The 18,222-nt window shown below is 37.8% G+C and overlaps 1 protein-coding gene across 1 annotated transcript in view; it reads right to left on the minus strand.

Annotated features, from left to right (window-relative positions):
• Positions 1 to 1,416: 1,416 nt before the first annotated feature.
• The window catches only part of PAK2 (p21 (RAC1) activated kinase 2), a 91,981-nt gene continuing 75,175 nt past the window's right edge, over positions 1,417 to 18,222 (minus strand). The window contains exons 12-15 of the mRNA XM_058730965.1: positions 16,689 to 16,788; positions 13,746 to 13,942; positions 2,243 to 2,380; positions 1,417 to 1,785 (exon numbers count right to left, since the gene is read on the minus strand). Coding sequence (XP_058586948.1) covers positions 1,699 to 1,785; positions 2,243 to 2,380; positions 13,746 to 13,942; positions 16,689 to 16,788 — 522 coding nt within the window. The 3' untranslated portion in view covers positions 1,417 to 1,698. The remainder of the gene's footprint in view (positions 1,786 to 2,242; positions 2,381 to 13,745; positions 13,943 to 16,688; positions 16,789 to 18,222) is intronic.

Raw genomic sequence — 18,222 nt, forward strand, 5'->3', positions numbered from 1 at the left:
ATAGGACATAAAATTCTATTAGTTCCCTTAATGTACTCAAAATTATTTTTATTCATAGTTTGTACTACTGACGGCAAGTAGGTGTGAAGTTAATTAAGAGTGGTGGTGGGAACAAAATGCCTGAACCAAACCAGATTGTTTTCTTTAATGTGGCTTGAGGGACGACACTGTTTCCATAAGAAAATAAAAAATAAGGAGAGAATAGGAGGGGAGAAGAGAGGGCACTCTCATAATTAATGCTACAGGTCACAGACCTTCTTAAAATTTTTAAAATAAAAAAAGTATTGCTATCAACAAGGATATTTCATTTTTCTTCCTTTCTCTAGTTTTTTTTTTACACACTATTTTTTTTGAAAAAAATCTAGAGTAACTCAACATCTCAAATAATCAATGAATTTATCAAGAACTTTGTCATGTTAAGTTCTCATTGCTAGTAAAATGTTGGTACTGGGTTGGGAACAATGTTTATAACAAATCTCCACAGTTTACTGGTCAGAAGCCGCATCTCTATGTAACCGTCATTTCTCTTACATGAATATAATCTTACCTAATTATTTTAGAGTTCTAGTCTCTCGCTTTGTTTCTGCTAGCTCCGAGTATTTTTCTTCTTTAAATGGGAAAAAAATTAACTTTTAAATTCTGAAAATTCAATGGTTATTATATTATTTACCAAAGGGAGGGGGTGGAGTAGGGTGCGAGGGTTAATTAAAAAACAAACTAACTAAAATTACAACATATACAGAAACTTATTTCCAAAATGAAGGGAAAAAAGGGGGAAGGGCAAAGTAGCAATACCAACCAGTCACAAAGCCCAAGTTGGAAGAAGAAAGAGCAAATAACTTTGGTTCCTAAAGCCCAATCTGAAGATACACTTAGAAAGGAAATTAAATTGTAAGGTTGTATAGTCAATGGGATTCTTTTTCTGTCTCAATGATTTAGTTATAAATATAGATTATTAGTCTCTCTATTATACATGTAACAAATGCCAAACAACTCACTACCATGAAATTTCTAAAATTGACTTTCACATTATTAAAAAAGGTAAAACTCACATATTTTTCTTCCCTTCCTTCAGTTCAAATTATGAACTGAAATACTACGTGTAATAATAGCTGGCCCTAACTTCTATACAAAGCTAAACGATTCTGAGCTCCTTTGCCAATATAAGGAACTACATAATTTTATTACATTTGCCTCAAATTTAGGCTTCAGAAAAATTTCTCAAAGCAACTCAAAAAGAGCATGTCAAGGGAAAAAAAGGCTATGGAGAGAAAAGACTAGCAGATGAAACAAATACTCTTGAAAAACTCGAATCTGCCATTCAAGTATTGAAAATACCCTCCCCCCCCCCCCCCCCCCCCCCGCCCAAAAGGGACAATGAATGGGATCCATTACAGTGAAATCAGCAAAATTAAATGCAAATCTCAAGCATGATAAATGGCCCTGATGGGCTGTCTGCTGAAAGATGGCTAGTGATTCAGTCCATAATTCCTTTTGGACCCTATAAAGAAGGGATTCAATGGAAAGTTTTCATTCCGTTTTGTAATTTTCTCTTGGTTGTCTTCAGGAAGCAGTAGTTTGCTTTTTCCTCCATGTTATACAGACCATTTCTTTAAGCCCCAAAGAGTAATAATTTTCATATATTAAAAGATTTCTTTTAGAAAATGGAAGAAAGAATACGAGGCCACGGCAATGATGCTAACGGTTACTCTTCATTGCTTCTTTAGCTGCCATGATCAGTGGCGTCAAGCTGGACAATGGTTTGGCCAGTTTCAGGAAGGGATGCTGCCAGAAAGAGGGGGAAAGATGCATGAATGTCACTAGTTTAGAAGCTAAAAATTTCCTTTCAATTAAACCCCAAAGACTATTTTACGGATTAGAATTTATTTAACAAACACATATTTCAGTATGTGTATAAAGTCAACATAATCAATATATCACTTTTATAGTTGAAATCAGTCTTTTTAGTCTATTTAATATTATAAAAGCTCACCTAAATGACCCAGATACCCACACCAGCAATGGACTTGTCTGACAACTGACAGCATGCAAAAACTCATATACCTAATTTTAGTGTTATAGCTATTTTATTCCTAGCAGATACAATCCTAAACTGCAGCAGCTACAATGTTGCTGGTGATAAATGAAGAGCAAAATGGTAATTATTAACCCTATGTAAACTTTCTGTTGCTTACTCAAAAAAGTCAACCTTATCCAAAAATAGTATTATTTCCAAATTCACCTGTAACAATTCTTTGGCCGAACCCCTTTTCTCCACATCCATTTCCAAACAACGGTTTAAGAAATCCCGAAATATTGGGGAAAGTTTCTCTGGATTCTGAAGTTCTGGGGTTCCATTAGTTGCTATCAGGTACAAGGCCTAAAAACAGAAGAACATTTTTGACATACTTAAGGTAGCGCAACAAAGTGAGACACCACTTTATAAAAGTTTATGGATCTTTTGCTTAATTTTTTTTTTTAAAGATTTATTTATTGGGATGCCTGGGTGGCTCAGGCAGTTGAGCGTCTGACTCTTGATTTTGGCTCAGGTCATAATTTCAGGGTTCGTGAATTCGAGCCCCATGTAGGGCTGGCTCTGTGTTGACAGCTGGGACCCTGCTAGGAATTCTGTTTTCTCTCTCTCTCTTCTCTGACCCTCCCCTGTGTGGTCTCTTGGGGTGGGGGTGGGGGGAAGACAATCACCAGAAACACTAAATTAAGGTTTAGTATTATTTCTGCCTATTTGTTTCATATATTCTCCCTTAGCTTTTATTACTTTTAAATGTCTATTTATTTATTTTGACAGAGCACCCACGGGGAGCAGCAGAGAGAGAAAGAGAGATAATCCCATGCAGGCTCCACACCCTGTGCAGAGTCTGACAAGGTGCTCGATCTCATATGAGATGCTAAACCAATTGAGCCACGCAGGCGCCCCTTCCCTTTATTTTTAGATGTTGTATTCTCATTTCTTTTTCACATTTTTTTTAAAAGTTTATTTATTTTTGAGAGACAGAGCACAAGTGGGGGAGGGGAAGAGAGAGAATGAGACACAGAATCCAAAGCAGGCTCCAGACTCTGGGCTGTCGGCACAAAGCCCGATGTGGGGCTTGAACTCACGAACTGTGAGATCATGACCTGAGCTGAAGTTGGATGCTTAAGTGACTGAGCCACTCCAGTGTCCCTCCTAATTTCTTTTTCAAAAATTAGCTTCATCTTTTTGAAGAGGGGTTATACTAAATGTAATACATATTGATAAAAGAACTATAATACATAAGGGTCGAAAGAAAAATGAGCACAATTCCAATATCAACATATAACATCCATTTACCTTTCTCAAGCTTTTTTTTCTCAAGTCACATCAGATTTCAAAACAGGATTTCTTGAAACTTTGTTTCAGTTTATTATTTATTTATTTACTTATTTATTATTTTTACTTATTTTTTAAAATTTACATCCAAGTTAGTTAGCATATAGTGCAACAATGATTTCAGGAGTAGATTCCTTAATACCCCTTACCCGTTTAGCCCATCCCCTCTCCCAAACCCCTCCAGTAATCCTGTTTGTTCTCCATATTTAAGAGTCTCTTATATTTTGTCCCCCTCCCTGTTTTTATATTATTTTTACTTCCCTTATGTTCACCTGTTTTGTATCTTAAAGTCCTCATATGAATGAAGTCATATGATATTGTCTTTCTCTAATTTCTCTTAGCATAATACCCTCTAGTTCCATCCACACAGTTGCAAATGGCAAGATTTTATTCTTTTTGATTGCTGAGTAATACTCCATTGTGTACACACACACACACACACACACACCCCACATCTTCTTTATCCATTCATCCATCGATGGACATTTGGGCTCTTTCCATACTTTGGCTATTGTTGATAGTGCTGCTATAAACATGGGGGTGCATGTGCCCCTTTGAAACAGTCTACCTGTATCCCTTGGATAAATACCTAGTAGTGTAATTGCTGGGTCATAGGGTAGTTCTATTTTGAATTTTCTGAGGAACCTCCATACTGTTCCAGAGTGGCTGCACCAATTGCATTCCCATGAACAGTGCAAAAGAGATCCTCTTTCTCTACATCCTTGCCAACATCTGTTTTTGCCTGAGTTGTTAATGTTAGCCATTCTGACAGGGGTGAGGTGATAATCTCATTGTGGTTTTGATTTGTATTTTCCTGATGATGAGTGATGTTCAGCATCTTTTCATGTGTCAGTTGGCCATCTGGATGTCTTCTTTGGAGAAGTGTCTGTTCATGTCTTTTGCCCATTTCTTCACTGGATTATTTGTTGTTTGGGTGTTGAGTTTGATAGATTTCGGATACTAACCCTTTATCTGATATGTCATTTGCAAATATCTTCTCCCATTTGGTAGGTTGTCTTTCAGTTTTGCTGATTGTTTCCTTCACTGTGCAGAAGCTTATTCTGATGAGGTTGCAATAGTTCATTTTCGCTTTTGTTCCCCTTGCCTCCGGAGACATTGAGTAAGAAGTTGCTGAGGCCAAGGTCAAAGAGGCTTTTGTCTGCTTTCTCCTCGAGGATTTTGATGGCTTCCTGTCTTACATTTAAGTCTTTCATCCATTTTGAGTTTATTTTTGTGTCTGGTGTAAGAAAGTGGTCCAGGTTCATTCTTCAGCATGTCGCTGTCCAGTTTTCCCAGCACCACTTGCTGAAGAGACTGTCTTTATTCCACTGGATATTCTTTCCTTTGTCAAAGATTAGTTGGCCACACGTTTGTGGGTCCATTTCTGGGTTCTCTATTCTATTCCATTGATCTGAGTGTCTGTTTTTGTTCCAGTACCATACTGTCTTGATGATTACAGCTTTGTAATATAGGTTGAAGTCTGAAAACTTTTTTTTTAAACGAGCTGTATCTATAAAGCTATTGAAACAGGCAAAACATAGACGATTTTTAGGGCAGTGAAAATACTATGTATGGTGATGGACATATGTTACTATTTCATTATACATCTGTCCAAGCCCATAAAATTGCACACCAAGTGTGCACCCTAATGTTATGTATGGACTCTGGGTGATAACGAGGTGCTAATGCAGGTTCATGGATTGTGGAATGTACCCTCTGGTGAGGGATGTTGATAATGGGGATGGTTCCTTACATTAATACAATCAATTAATTACATCAATCACTCAACAAAGTAATTAATTAATTACATTAATACACTTGTTACAAGCGAAGAACCACTATTGATATATTTTCACTAAATGAAAGTCTATGACTTACACTGGGGTCCACTCTTTGCCGTGTATAGTTGTATGGATTTTGACAAATGCACATGGTCATGTTTCTGACATTATAGTATGCTACAGAAAAATTTCACTGTCCTAAAAATCTCTTGTGCTCCACCCATTCTTCTTCCCCATCTCATCTCTGCAAACACCTGGAAACCACTGATCTTTTTAACTCTATAGATGAAATCATGTCTTCTAAAGTGGTTGTATCATTTTCAATTCCCACCAGCAACAAAAGAAAGTTACTGCTCCACATTCTCATCAGCATTTGGTATCATCATTAAAAAAAATTTTTTTTAAGGCCATTCTAATAGGTATATATCTTTGTGTTGTTTTAATTTTGCAGTTCCCTAATAAACACGATGTTGAACATCTTATTAAATGCTTATTTGCCAACTGTGTATCTTCTTTAGCTGTCTGTGGAGATGCTTTGTCCATTTTTGCATTAGGTTGTTTATTTTCTCATTGTTGAAGTTTGAAGAGTTCTTTATATATTTTGGACAACATTTGATCATCTAATGGGTGTTCTGGAAATTATTTCTCCCAGTGAGTGACTTATCTTTTCATTCTCTTAATAGTGTTTTTGTCAGAAAGGATGATTCTAACTTTAATAAAGTCCAATTTATTCTTTTATGGATCATGCTTTTTGATGTTTTATCTAAAAACACTGCCAAACCCAAGGTCACCTAAATTTTTTCCTGAATTATTTCACGTTTCTGCTGTATCACCAAAATGCCATAAAAAAGGATACTGACACTCAAAAAATCAGGACATGAGTGTGCCCATTTCTTTGCCACCTGAGCTCACTTCTCTTTATGTGATAAAATTTTCATTTACAAATGCCATGCTAAGAAATTACTTGAGAGAGCAATTCAAGTGAAGATCCTCAGACTGCTAAGCCCCATACTCCATCAGAAGGGGTTAAGAGGGAAGCCCATAAAAACAAGCACTCCTGTCAAGTATGCCTTCTCTCCAAACGCTTAACAGCCATTTTTCTACCTTGAAATAAATCTTATTACCCTCTGTATCTGCATTTATGCTAGTGATTACAAGGAGACCGGGACTGCTTGTTCCCGCAGCTTCTGTACTCTCATGCCCATTTGGCTCTGCATGCTCCCCTTTCCACCTTCACTTCTTCATCCACCACTGCCCCGCCGTTTATGAACCGTTCTCCCCTGATGAACTGCCTCATCCACAGTGCTCTCTAGGAGTAGGCCAGTCCCTTTTAGCCCTTTGTACCACTGTACCTAGAGAAGGAGTGTCCTGGTGGTTCCTCATTGCCGGAGATATCTACCTCCCTCTTCTGGAAGTCCCAGGCTTTCAAACTCACATCTACTTTACTTTGTTTCAAATATCTACCAAACACTGTTATCATCTCTAACACTGCTCATAATTCAGAGCGATTTCAGTAGCTACAGAGGTGCCAGTAACAGTTCCTTGACCTCCTCTTCTCCCATGCTTTTGTGCTTTGGCCTCCCTTGGTCACACAAGCTCATGGTCACAGCCTGTGCCTCATCAGTACCCATGACTGCAACGCTGAAATCACTATTGCTGTCCACCTCCTACCTTCTGCATTGTGAACACCTCAACACCGTGATCCTTTGACTCCACTAAACTTAAATAAATCCCATTGATCTTCCAGTTGTTCATCATTCCTTCCATATAATCACTTCGACCCTCTTGCACTTCATAGCAATCACTTTGCTACATATCAAACTTTGCCTGCTCTTTGCTTGTACCTCCACAGCTAAGGACAGCAGAAGAAACAGATCCCTGTGGACTGGCATCATTAACCTCATAGAGGCCCTTAGTGCCTCCAGCATTCGTACTATAGATTTCCCTATTTCACTCCTCCTCCCATCCTAGTTTCTGTCTCAGGACACTCATTATACATTACATCGTGTTGTCATGTCTCTGTGGGCTCCTCTTGGCAGTGAAAATTTCTCAGACTTTCCTTTGCTTTTGATGACCTTGACAGTTTGGAGTATTGGTCAGGTTTTATTTTACAGAATGCCTTCTACTGGAATTTGATGTTTTCTTCATGATTAGAATGAGAATATGTGCTTTGGGAAGCAACATCACAGTTAGAGTGCCACTTTCATTGCATCATATCAAAAGTATATACTATCAACATAATTTATGCCTGTTGATGTTGACCTTTTCAGCTGGCTAAGGCGGTGCCTGTCAGGTTTTTCTACTGCAAAGTTAGTTTTCCTCTCTTTTCTTACTGTGCTCTTATCACTATGTGCAGTCTATACTTAAGGAGTACGGAGTTATGCTCCATCGCCCTTAGGGCGGAACATCCACACAAATTATTTGAAAATTTTCTGCATAAGAGTTGTCTCTCCTGCCGATTTATTTATTCAATTACTTACTTATACCAGCAAGGACACATACATATTATCTTATACTTTAGATTATTATCCCCTACAACTTTATTTTGTTCAAATTGTTGCATCTTTGGCCACTGGAGCTCTTTTCATTGGCACCTTACCCCTTTGACAAACCGATCCATGTGGAGTCTTCTCTTTAACTCAGAATTATTTATAATTCTGCTTTATGTCCTTAGTTGAATTTTATTAGGTGTAATTCTTTCAGTATTTTAGGGTTTGCTTAAGAGGTAAGGGGCATACATCTTTCAATTTCACAATCATCACAATATTACACCAGACTACGACAATCTTATGGTTCTCCTCCTCAGCCTTATGCTTTTGTTGTCATTTTACCTGTACATGTTTTTTTTCTTCCCCTTCCCATTATTATTTTGATGTAAACAGTTTTAACATTTATTTACTTACTTAAATGTTTTATATTTGAGAGACAGTGTGTGACTGAGGGAGGAGCAGAGAAAGATGGAGACAGAATCTGAAGCTCCAGGCTTTGAGCTGTCAGCACAGAGCCTGATGCAGGGCTCGAACTCACAAACGAACCTCAAGATCATGACCTGAGCTGAAGTCAGATGCTTAACCAACTAGCCACCCAGGTGCCCCAACAGTTTTATCTTTTAAAGATATTTACATAAGAAAAAAAAATTGGATTTATTTACTCACAGTTACTATTTCTAATACTCCTCATTTCTTTGTGTGGAGTCATATTACCATTTTCTTTCTGCTTGAAAGATTTCTTCTACTATTTCTTGTAGTGTAGATCTGCTGGTGATAAATTCTTTCAGTGTCTATGTTTGAGAAAAATCCTTATTTTGCCTTCATTTTAAAAAGATATTCATTGGCTGCAGAATTCCTGATTGTCTGATTTTTCCCCAAAACTTATTTCACATATATTAGAACACTTAAAGTTATCTCACAGCTCACTATTGCTATTTCATTTCTTAAAAAAATTTATGTCTATTTTGGATAGCTTTTTATTACTTGGTCTATGATTATCATTAATCATTTTTTTCTGCAATGTATCACTTGCTATTAATTCAATCTCAAACTATAAACCTTCGAACTACACTGTAGTTTCTATCTATAACTTCAATTTGGGTTTTGAAAAAATATTCTTTTAAAATGCCTCTGCTCTTAAAAACTGCTTTAATGCTTTTATGTACTCTTTTATCTGTGTCAGTTCTGGTCTGTTGCAATGGATTGATTTTTCTCATTATGGGTTGTACCTTCCTGCTCTTCTGCCTCTCTGATGAACTCTGACTGGATATTTAAGCATTTGTTGGGTGCTGGATATTTCTGTATTCCTATAAATATTCGAGTTTTGCTCTGCAATGCAGTTACTTGGGAACAAGATCTCTTTGGGTCTTGTTTTTAAGATTTATTAGGTGGGACCATAGCAGCATTTAGTCTAGGGGTAATTATTTCCCATCACTGATGCAGGACTCTTTTGAGTCTTCCATTCCATATCCTGTGAATTACAAGGTTTTCCACTGTGGCTGACAAAAGCAGGAACTATTCCCAGCCTCTGTGTGAGCACCAAGCAACTGTTTACTCCAATCTTACCAGATGGGTCCCCTGACCTTGGATAGACTCTTCACACAGATGCACCAATCTCTACCTAATGCTCAAAGGGGACTTCACGGATCTCCAGAATCTTCTATGAAGCTTTCTCTTCTCCCATTCTCTGTCTTGTGAACTCCAGCTGCCTTATTCTCCCCAGACTCTCAGTGAGACCACTGTGCTCCACCTGGGCCCTTCCTCCCTGTACAAGGCCTAGAAATTCTCTTAAGACATTAAGCTGGAGGCAGCCACAGGGCTCACCTCAAGCCTTTCCCACTTTTGGAGATCACTGTTCTTCATTGTTTGATGTCCAGGGTCTTGCAAACCATTGTTTCATATATTCTCATTTTTTTGTTGTTGTTCCTTTTGGCAAGGGTGGTTAATCTGGTACCTGTTATTCCATGTTGACAGGAGAAGTTCCTGCTTGCCAAGTTTCCATCAATTACATTCACATTGCCAACTTGAATGATCAAGTCTCAGTCTTCATCTTACTTGACGTAACTGTAGTTTCTGACAAGCTGATGCCTCCCCCACTTTTTGGATTCAAGGGCATGTGTTTATTTTGGTTTTATGTACCTCTCCAGCCATTCCTTGCTGGTCTGCCACATCAACTGTTAACTATGGAACAAATGCCTCAGGATGCAAGCTGAAAATTTTCTATTGTCTGTCTATGCCCACTTGACCTGGTGATCTTATCTAGCTGCATAGCTTTAAATAATTTCTATAGCTAAGTCTCAATTTTACACCTCTGGCCTAATCCTAGACTGGCATACCCAACAGCCTATTCAACATATCCACTTGGATGTCTTAATAGAACATATCTAAAATATGCTAAAATGTTACCTCCTGATTTCCCACCTGCCACCCCACATGCCACTCTACCTGTAGTCTTCCCCATTTCAGTTAAGGTGAACTTGAATTTCACCATTCCAGTTGTTTAGCCCAAATTCTTGGGTCATATGACCTCCCCCCCCACCCCACCCCCCCCACCCCCCATCCCCCACCCCCACCATAGGCTCTCCTTTCCAAATACATCCAGAATCCAATTACTTTTCCCCCACCTCTACTGATACCATTCTGGTCTAGTATACCATCATGTCTTGCCTGGATTATTGCAATAGCCTTCTAACTGGTCTTCTTGTGTCTATCTTTACCTCACTTGAAAATCTTTTCTCAATAAAGTAGCCAGAGTGATCTTGTTAAGATGTCAATAAGACCATTTCACATCTCTGCTCAAAACTCTACAATGGTTTGCCTGTCTCACTTATGAAGAAGCCAGGATTCTTTTTTTTTTTAATGTTTATTTGAGGGAGTGCATGCACACATGCACAAGTCAGGGAGGGGCAGAGAGAGAGGGAGAGAGAATTCCAAGCAGGTTGTCAGTGCAGAGTCCAACACGAGGCTCAGACTTATGAACCATGAGGTTATGACTTGAGCCAAAATCAGGAGTTGGATACTCAATTGACTGATCCACCCAAGTGCCACCAAAATTCTTATAAAAGCCTAATAAAGCACTATACAGTCTGGTCCCATTTCTTCACCTATCTTTTTTCTCCTACTGTGTGCTCCCTGCACACTAGCTATGGAGGAATCTTAAATGGTCTTTGAATATACCATGAATGCTTCGGCTTCACAGCCTTTGCATGTACTGTTCTTTCTGACTAGAATGTTCTTCCCTTAGGTACCTCCTATGTTTCTTATCTCCTGTGTTCAAATGTCACCTCAGTGAAGCCCTCTCAAGCACTCTTGTGAAATCAAACACTCCTGAATCCCTCCTACCAGTCAGGGCACTTAGACTCTATCATTTAATATATTACATACTATTCTTACTTATTTTATTGTTTCTCTCTACCTTCTATGAAGGCAGGAATTTTTGTCGGTGGACAGCACCTTGTATAGTGCCTACTGCAGAGCAGGTACTTGAATCAATATTTGTTAAACAAATGAATGAAATTAGAGGATTTTAAAAATTGTTCCAAAGTGTTCTAAAATTAATCACTTCTATTAAAGTACTGTAATTGCTTGCTTGAACTGGAATCTTTGCAAAAGCATTCAGGAAAAAAGAGCGTCAAAATCCAAAGCCACCCAGACAGGGCCCCTCCCACAAATACTCATTACCTTGGCCTCTGGAGTCCATTTTATAACAAGTCCAACTTATTTGGAAAAAAATTAGAAAAGAACAATTTCTGGCAATAAGCCTATACTCATATGGTAACTTAAAAACTTTAAAAATTGCTTCATTGAGATACAATCCACATACTATAAAAATCACCCTTATTTTCTTTTTAATGTTTAGTTTTGAGAGAGAGAGAGAGAGAGACAGACAGACAGAGTGCAAGCAGTGGCGGGGGGGGGGGGGTAGACAGAGAGGGAGACACTGAATCTAAAGCAGACTCCAGGCTCTGAGGGGTCAGCACAGAGTCCTACATAGGGCTTGAACCCAGGGACTATGAGACTGACCTGAGCCAAAGTCAGATCCTTAACCGACTGAACCACCCAGGTGCCTCAAAAATCACTCTTTTAAAGTGTACAATTCATGGGGCACCTGGGTGGCTCAGTCAGTAAGGATTCTGGATTTTTGGTTATGTCACAATTCCAGGGTCATGGATGGGATCAAGCCCTGAGTTGGGCTCTGTGCTGGCTATGGAGCCTGCTTAAGATTCTCTCTCTCCTCCCTCTGCCCCATCTCTGTGTGCATGCGCTCGTGGCTCTTGCTCACTCCCTCTCAAAAAAAAAATTTTTTTTTAAATGGCTTTAAACAGAAACACACAAAAAGCAAGGTTATGTATTGATCTGTTGACAGAAATGTGACCAAAGGCTTGCAAGAACCCAACCCTGTATCTCCCCTAAAAACAACAGTTCAGAATTTGTTAATTCAGTGTTTGCGGCTTTGCAAAACCTGAATAACAAAAATCGATGGCAAATGGAATCCTACAATATATGACCTTTTGTGTATGACTTTCATTTAGCAAAATGCTTTCATGTTTAATGTTGCATATACCTGTACTTCACTACTTTTATTATGACTAAATAATATTCCATTGTAGTGGGATACCACTTTTGTTCATTCATTCATCAGGTGATAGGCATATGGGTTTTTCCTACCTTTTGACTATTATGAATAATGCTGCTATGAACATTTGTGTACAAGATTTTATGTGGATAAAAACTTTTTTTTAAAAAAAGTATTTTTATTTTGAGAGAGAAGGAGAGGGAATGCGTGTGGGCAAGTTGGGGAGGGGCAAAGAGGAAGAGAGAGAATTCCAAGCAGGCTCCATCCACTCTGTCAGTCTGGAGTCCTAAATCCAACTTGGGGCTCAATTTCACTAACTGTGAAATCATGGCCTGAGCTAAAATCAAGAGTCAGATGCTTAACTGACTGAGCCACCCAGGTGCCTTTTAATTGTCTTGGGTATGTAACTAGCAGTGGAATTACTAGGTTATATGGTAACTCAACATTAACTTTTAGAGGAGCTGTCAAATTGTTTTCCAAGTGCTGCACCATTTTACAGTTCCACTAGCAACGTATCAGGGTTCCAATTTCTTCACATTCTCACGAACACTTATTGTCCATCTTTTTGATTATAGTCATTCTTTAAAAAAAAATTTTTTTTTAATGTTTATTTATTTTTGAGAGAGAGAGAGAGAGAGAGAGAGCATGAGCAGGGGAGGGACAGAGAGGGAGAAAGACGCAGAATCTGAAGCAGGATCCAGACTCTGAGCTGTGAGCACAGAGCCCAATGTGGGGCCTGAACCCACAAACCATGAGTTCATGACCTGAGCCGAAGTTGGGTGCCTGACTGACTGAGCTACCCAGGAGCCCTGATTATAGTCATTCTTGAAGATGTGAAGTGGTATCTTGTTTGGGTTTTGATTTGCATTTCTTTAATAACTAATGATATTGAGCCATATATGGTAATTTACAAGTAGAAGAAAGAAAGAAAGAAAGAAAGAAAGAAAGAAAGAAAGAAAGAAAGAAAGAAAGAAAGAAAGAAAGAAAGAAAAAACAAACTCCTAAACCCTTCACCTGAGAGAGAGAGGGGGTGGGGGGGAGAAAGGAAAAAACAAACTCCTAAACTCTTCACCTCAGCTACTGGAATATCTAATTGTTTAAAGTCTACTGACCCCATCTCTAACTCAGGACCCTAACTCTTTTGTTTGAATGTGACCTTTAACATCACCATCTACACAGTTTTCTCACAGATGCAATCTTGCTTTCCTCTCCTGTGCACTTGGTATAGAAGCCAAGGTTCAAAGTTGACAATCTGAAGGGTACATCTAGGGACACTTGTACAAAAGTGAGCAAATTCTTATGTGCAAACTTTAAAACCATACAGCTTACTAAAACTCTACAAACTCTTTACCTCACACATTCAACTCAATAACCCAGAAGCAAATAATTTTTAGATACAGAGGGCAGAGACTAGGTTATACCAACTTTGTATCTTAAATTTTTGGCAAGTGCCTGGCACAATCAGATTCTAAATAAATGTTCTAAAGAAATGTATTTTCCTAAAAATAAGGCTGGTGTTTAATTGGTCTTACCCTCAAGGGATTTTCATTGAGGTATGGAGGCTCTCCTTCTACCATCTCAATAGCCATGATACCCAGAGACCATATGTCCACTTTAGGGCCATAAGCTTTCCGTGTAACCACCTCTGGTGCCATCCAGTATGGCGTTCCAACCATGGTACTTCGCTTGCTCTGCTCAGGGGTGATCTGGGCACAGAAACCGAAGTCAGCTATAAAAAAAAAACAACACAAAAAACCATATCTAGAGTTAATGGTGTCATGGATAGTTCCATCTAAGAGGTCATGATAGATGACAATTACAATGGACTGTTCAGCCTCTTTTTTTTTTTTTTAAGTGTTTATTTATTTTTGAGACAGAGTGCAAGTGGGAGAGGGGCAGAGAACGAGGGAGACACAGAATCTGAAGCAGGCTCCAGGCTCTGAGCTGTCAGCACAGATGGGACTTGAACCCACGAACTGTGAGATCATGACTTGAGTTGAAGTTGGCTGCTTAACTGACTGGGCCACCCAGGCACCCCAGTTTTTGTGTGTTTTTTTTTTTAATGTATTAAAAAAAGTAAACCAGGGGCACCTGGCTGGCTCAGTCAGTAGTGCATATGACTCTTGATCTTGGGGTTGTGAGTTCAAGCCCCACATTGGGCACAGAGCTCACATTAAAACAAACAAACAAACAAACAAAAAACAACAACTAAACCAGAACGGGTTTACAAATATTTTGATGATGTTACATACTCTTCACTTGTTTACTTTTACTTCCCATAAGCAAAGGACAAATTATCAGGTCTTTTATCCTAAAAATTTTAAAGAAGTTGAAAAAGGTCTAAAAGGAAAAGGTATCAAAGGTGAACAAAACTAAATTCTATAAAACAGGTAAAGGTCAGGAGGTGGGAACTAATTTTGAAGAAAATAAACAGAAGGTAGAATTACTACATATCTGACTTAGCAGACTTCTAGAAAAGGAACAGCTTTAACTACAGCCATACCTAACAAAGTCCTTGCCAGCATCACTCCACTCCAACCACCTTATTTTATAACAGGAGCAGAAAGCCTAGGTTAGCACTCAGTGTTTATTTAGTGGGAATATCAAGATGAGAATCTAGAATTTTCTCCTCCCTTCTACAGACCCATTCTATTTAAAAAGTAACTATTAACATTTAAGTTCTTAAGCTTTAGACTTCTTGTTATGAATTTACATAGGTACAAAAATTACCATGAACTGCATGGTTTATTTTATCTAAGTTAGGATACTTTGTAAAGTGCTTTTTATTATTTTTTTAAAGTAATCTCTACCCCCAATGTGGGGCTCTAACTCACAAACCTGAGATCAAGAGTCATAGGCCCCACCAACTGAACCAGCCAGGTGCTCCAGTATATTGTTTCTTAAAATTTATTTTGAGAGATTTTTCCATAGTTGTACACTGATCTACCTCATTACTGTAAATATGCAATATTACAAAATAAAAAGGCTTATAATTTATTTTATCATTCCTATGCTCCTTGACATTTAAGGTTTTTTTTTTTTTTTACAGTGTTGCAGAGAACAACTTTGTGTTTATTGTTGTGCTTATGTTCAGTAAACCTATAGAAAAGAATCCTAAAAGCAATTGTTCCATCAAATCGTAATATTTATAGCTAAAATGAGTACTTCTAACAACCAGGGACTGTTCCAAGTATCTTATAAGAATTAACATACCTAATCCTTATGATAACTCTATGAGATAGGCATATTTATTAATATTATTCTCATTTTACAAATTGGGTAATTAAGGCATACATATTTTTAGGTAACTTGCTCAAGATCATTCATCTAGTATGTGGAAGAGCCAGGATAAAATATTATCCAAAAAAGTCTAATTCAGTTTACATGTGTATCCACCAAAACAGTAGGAGAATGTCCATTTGTAATTTGCCTGCTGATTAAGATTAGTAATCTTATATTTTTGACCATCTAACAGAACCCTCTTTCTTGTGGTTGAATACTCTCTGGAGGAAGTATCTTTAAAAAGAGATGTTGAAAAAGGAGCCAAACATTCTAGCAGAACAGAAGGAAAACTTTTTGATTTCTTGATCCAAGAAATGCCTTGAATTTTGCATAGTTGCAGGAAACTCAATAGAAGTTGTTCCTGAATCCTCCAGAGGGCCTGGATGAAACTGACAGATTATAGCCAACAGAGGAAAAGGAAGTCTAGGATTTTTTTCCTCCATGACTCTATCATGTCTGATACAGAAGATAATTAGGAAAAGAGGTTTATAAGAGTTTTTTTTCCCTTGTCATCTCTCAGGTCAGGGTCATATAGCCCTCCCTCAATTAGGCCATGCTTTACCAAATCCAAAGAAAGCTGAACAGCATTAATAAGAAAGATCTACCCTAACAGACAACAGAGAAAATTTTAGTTTATCTTTGGAAGGCAGCACCAACATTACAACAGTCCCAGGCACTTTTCTTCAGTGCTTTACATTTTTAATCCTCAGAAAAATTCTCACTTAATCTTATTTTCCTTATCATATAATTGAGAAAATAAACACAAAGAGATTAAGTAACTCACCCCAAATTAGTCAGCAACTAGTAGCTTATCTGCTATTTAAACCCAAGCTGTCCAGTTGAGAGCTCATATTCTTTACCATTCTTTCCCTTGTCCTCCTCCATATATTAAGTCATAAAAATATTAATAGGTTAATTTTTTAAAGTTTACTTTGAGAGAGAGTGTGAGTGAGTGAGTGGGGGAGGGGCAGAGAAAGGGAGAGAGAGAATCCCAAGTAGGCTCTTCACTAACAGCACGGAGCCCAATGTGGGGCTTGAACCCACGAACTGTGAGATTGTGAAGGAGCCAAAATCAAGAGTTGGACACTCAGCCACCTGAGCTACCCAGGTGCCCCAATAGGTTTTTTGTTTTTTTTACTTAAACAAAAGGCAGAAGTATAACAAATAAATGTTATTTCTTCATTTGTACTCACTAAGTTTAACCGATCCTTCCATCCCCAAAAGCACATTGTCACTTTTGATGTCTCTGTGGATCACTTGATTAGCATGTAAAAACTCCAATGCCTGTAAACACTAAACAAGAAAAACACGTATCAATGAAACAGTCCCTGGAAAGTCCAAAGGAAGTTCACACACAGTACTTATGGCCTGAGCATGACTTCAGAAGTCTAATCTAGCCACTGAAAAGTAGGTAAGATCCTGGGAGGTCTAGTTCCATCCAGCTGCTCACTAATGTGATGTAAGATGTTTTCTCCCATTTCTTTTACAGTGGATTTTACATAAAGCTATATCCACAACCTAGACACCAATGATAAAAGAATAACTTTCCTCTTATGCTATGTTTCAGAAAGCATGGAGTCAGAAGTGAGGAAAAACTTACTCCTTCCTTAAATACAGGAACATTAGAGTTTTAAAATCTGCTTGCCCCTATGTTTTTGAATATAAACTGAGTATAAATTATAAACATGGAAAAAGCTGTTTTTATTTCTTACCCCCAAAAGAGGAAAACAACAAATAAAGGATGTACTTTATGAATAACAACTAAAAATCTCATTCAAAATATTCTACTATTCATTCAAGGAAAAACAGATAAATTGTGTAATACTGTATTACATTTACCAAGCATTTAAGCAGATTCTTGAAAAGAACAAATCCTCCCCATAACACTGGTACAAATGAATAGAAACAAATTTGTCTTTCATTTAACTGCTTTCTCTAAGTTGCCAATTAGAGGGACCCCTAAAAGAATTTTTAAAACAATTATGAAAAGAAATTGGAGAAACAAATTATATATAAATAGGCAAATTCTTTTTTTTTTTTTAAGTTTATTTATTTATTTTGAGAGAAAGAGTGTGAGTGGGGTAAGGTCAGAGAGAGAAGAATAAATAGAATCCCAACTCAGGGCTTGAATCTACCCTAGGATCATGACCCAAGCCAAAATCAAAAGTCAGATGTTCAACCGAGCCATCCAGGTGCCCCATTAATAGATAAATTCTTAAGTTTTTATTAGCTTTTAAGTGATCAAACATTCTTTGTTAGAGATATCATATTATTGAAATATAATATTTATAACTATTAAAGAGTTTTTATTTCCTTTTCTCCTGAAACAACCAAAGGCTTGGACTTATTGGGCAATTTGGCAGAATTCTATTGGCTGAAGCAACAGTATGTCTAAAAATTCATTAATGAATATCAAGAAACAACCAGTTTTTCACCTTCGATGAAATTTATAAAGCCAGAAGCAAACTTAACACTTAAGGTAAACATGTGTCTTGCTTTGCCTGAGACAGTCCATGTTTCTACTGTTGACTGGCCCTCCCTTTCACTCTTAAAAGTACCCTGTTTGGATGCTAAATTTTAATGATCACCCTGCTGAAATTTACCTGTGAGCTGGGCTCTTCAAAAAACTATGTTCCATTTCAGAATTATCTTATACATAAGAAAGGGTTTAAACTCTCATGTAGGATAAAATGGTATGGAGACGCTTGCCGCTTGCAAAGAATAATG

Source organism: Neofelis nebulosa, chromosome 5 (genome assembly GCF_028018385.1).
Source record: "Neofelis nebulosa isolate mNeoNeb1 chromosome 5, mNeoNeb1.pri, whole genome shotgun sequence".
NCBI classification, from domain to species: domain Eukaryota; kingdom Metazoa; phylum Chordata; class Mammalia; order Carnivora; family Felidae; genus Neofelis; species Neofelis nebulosa.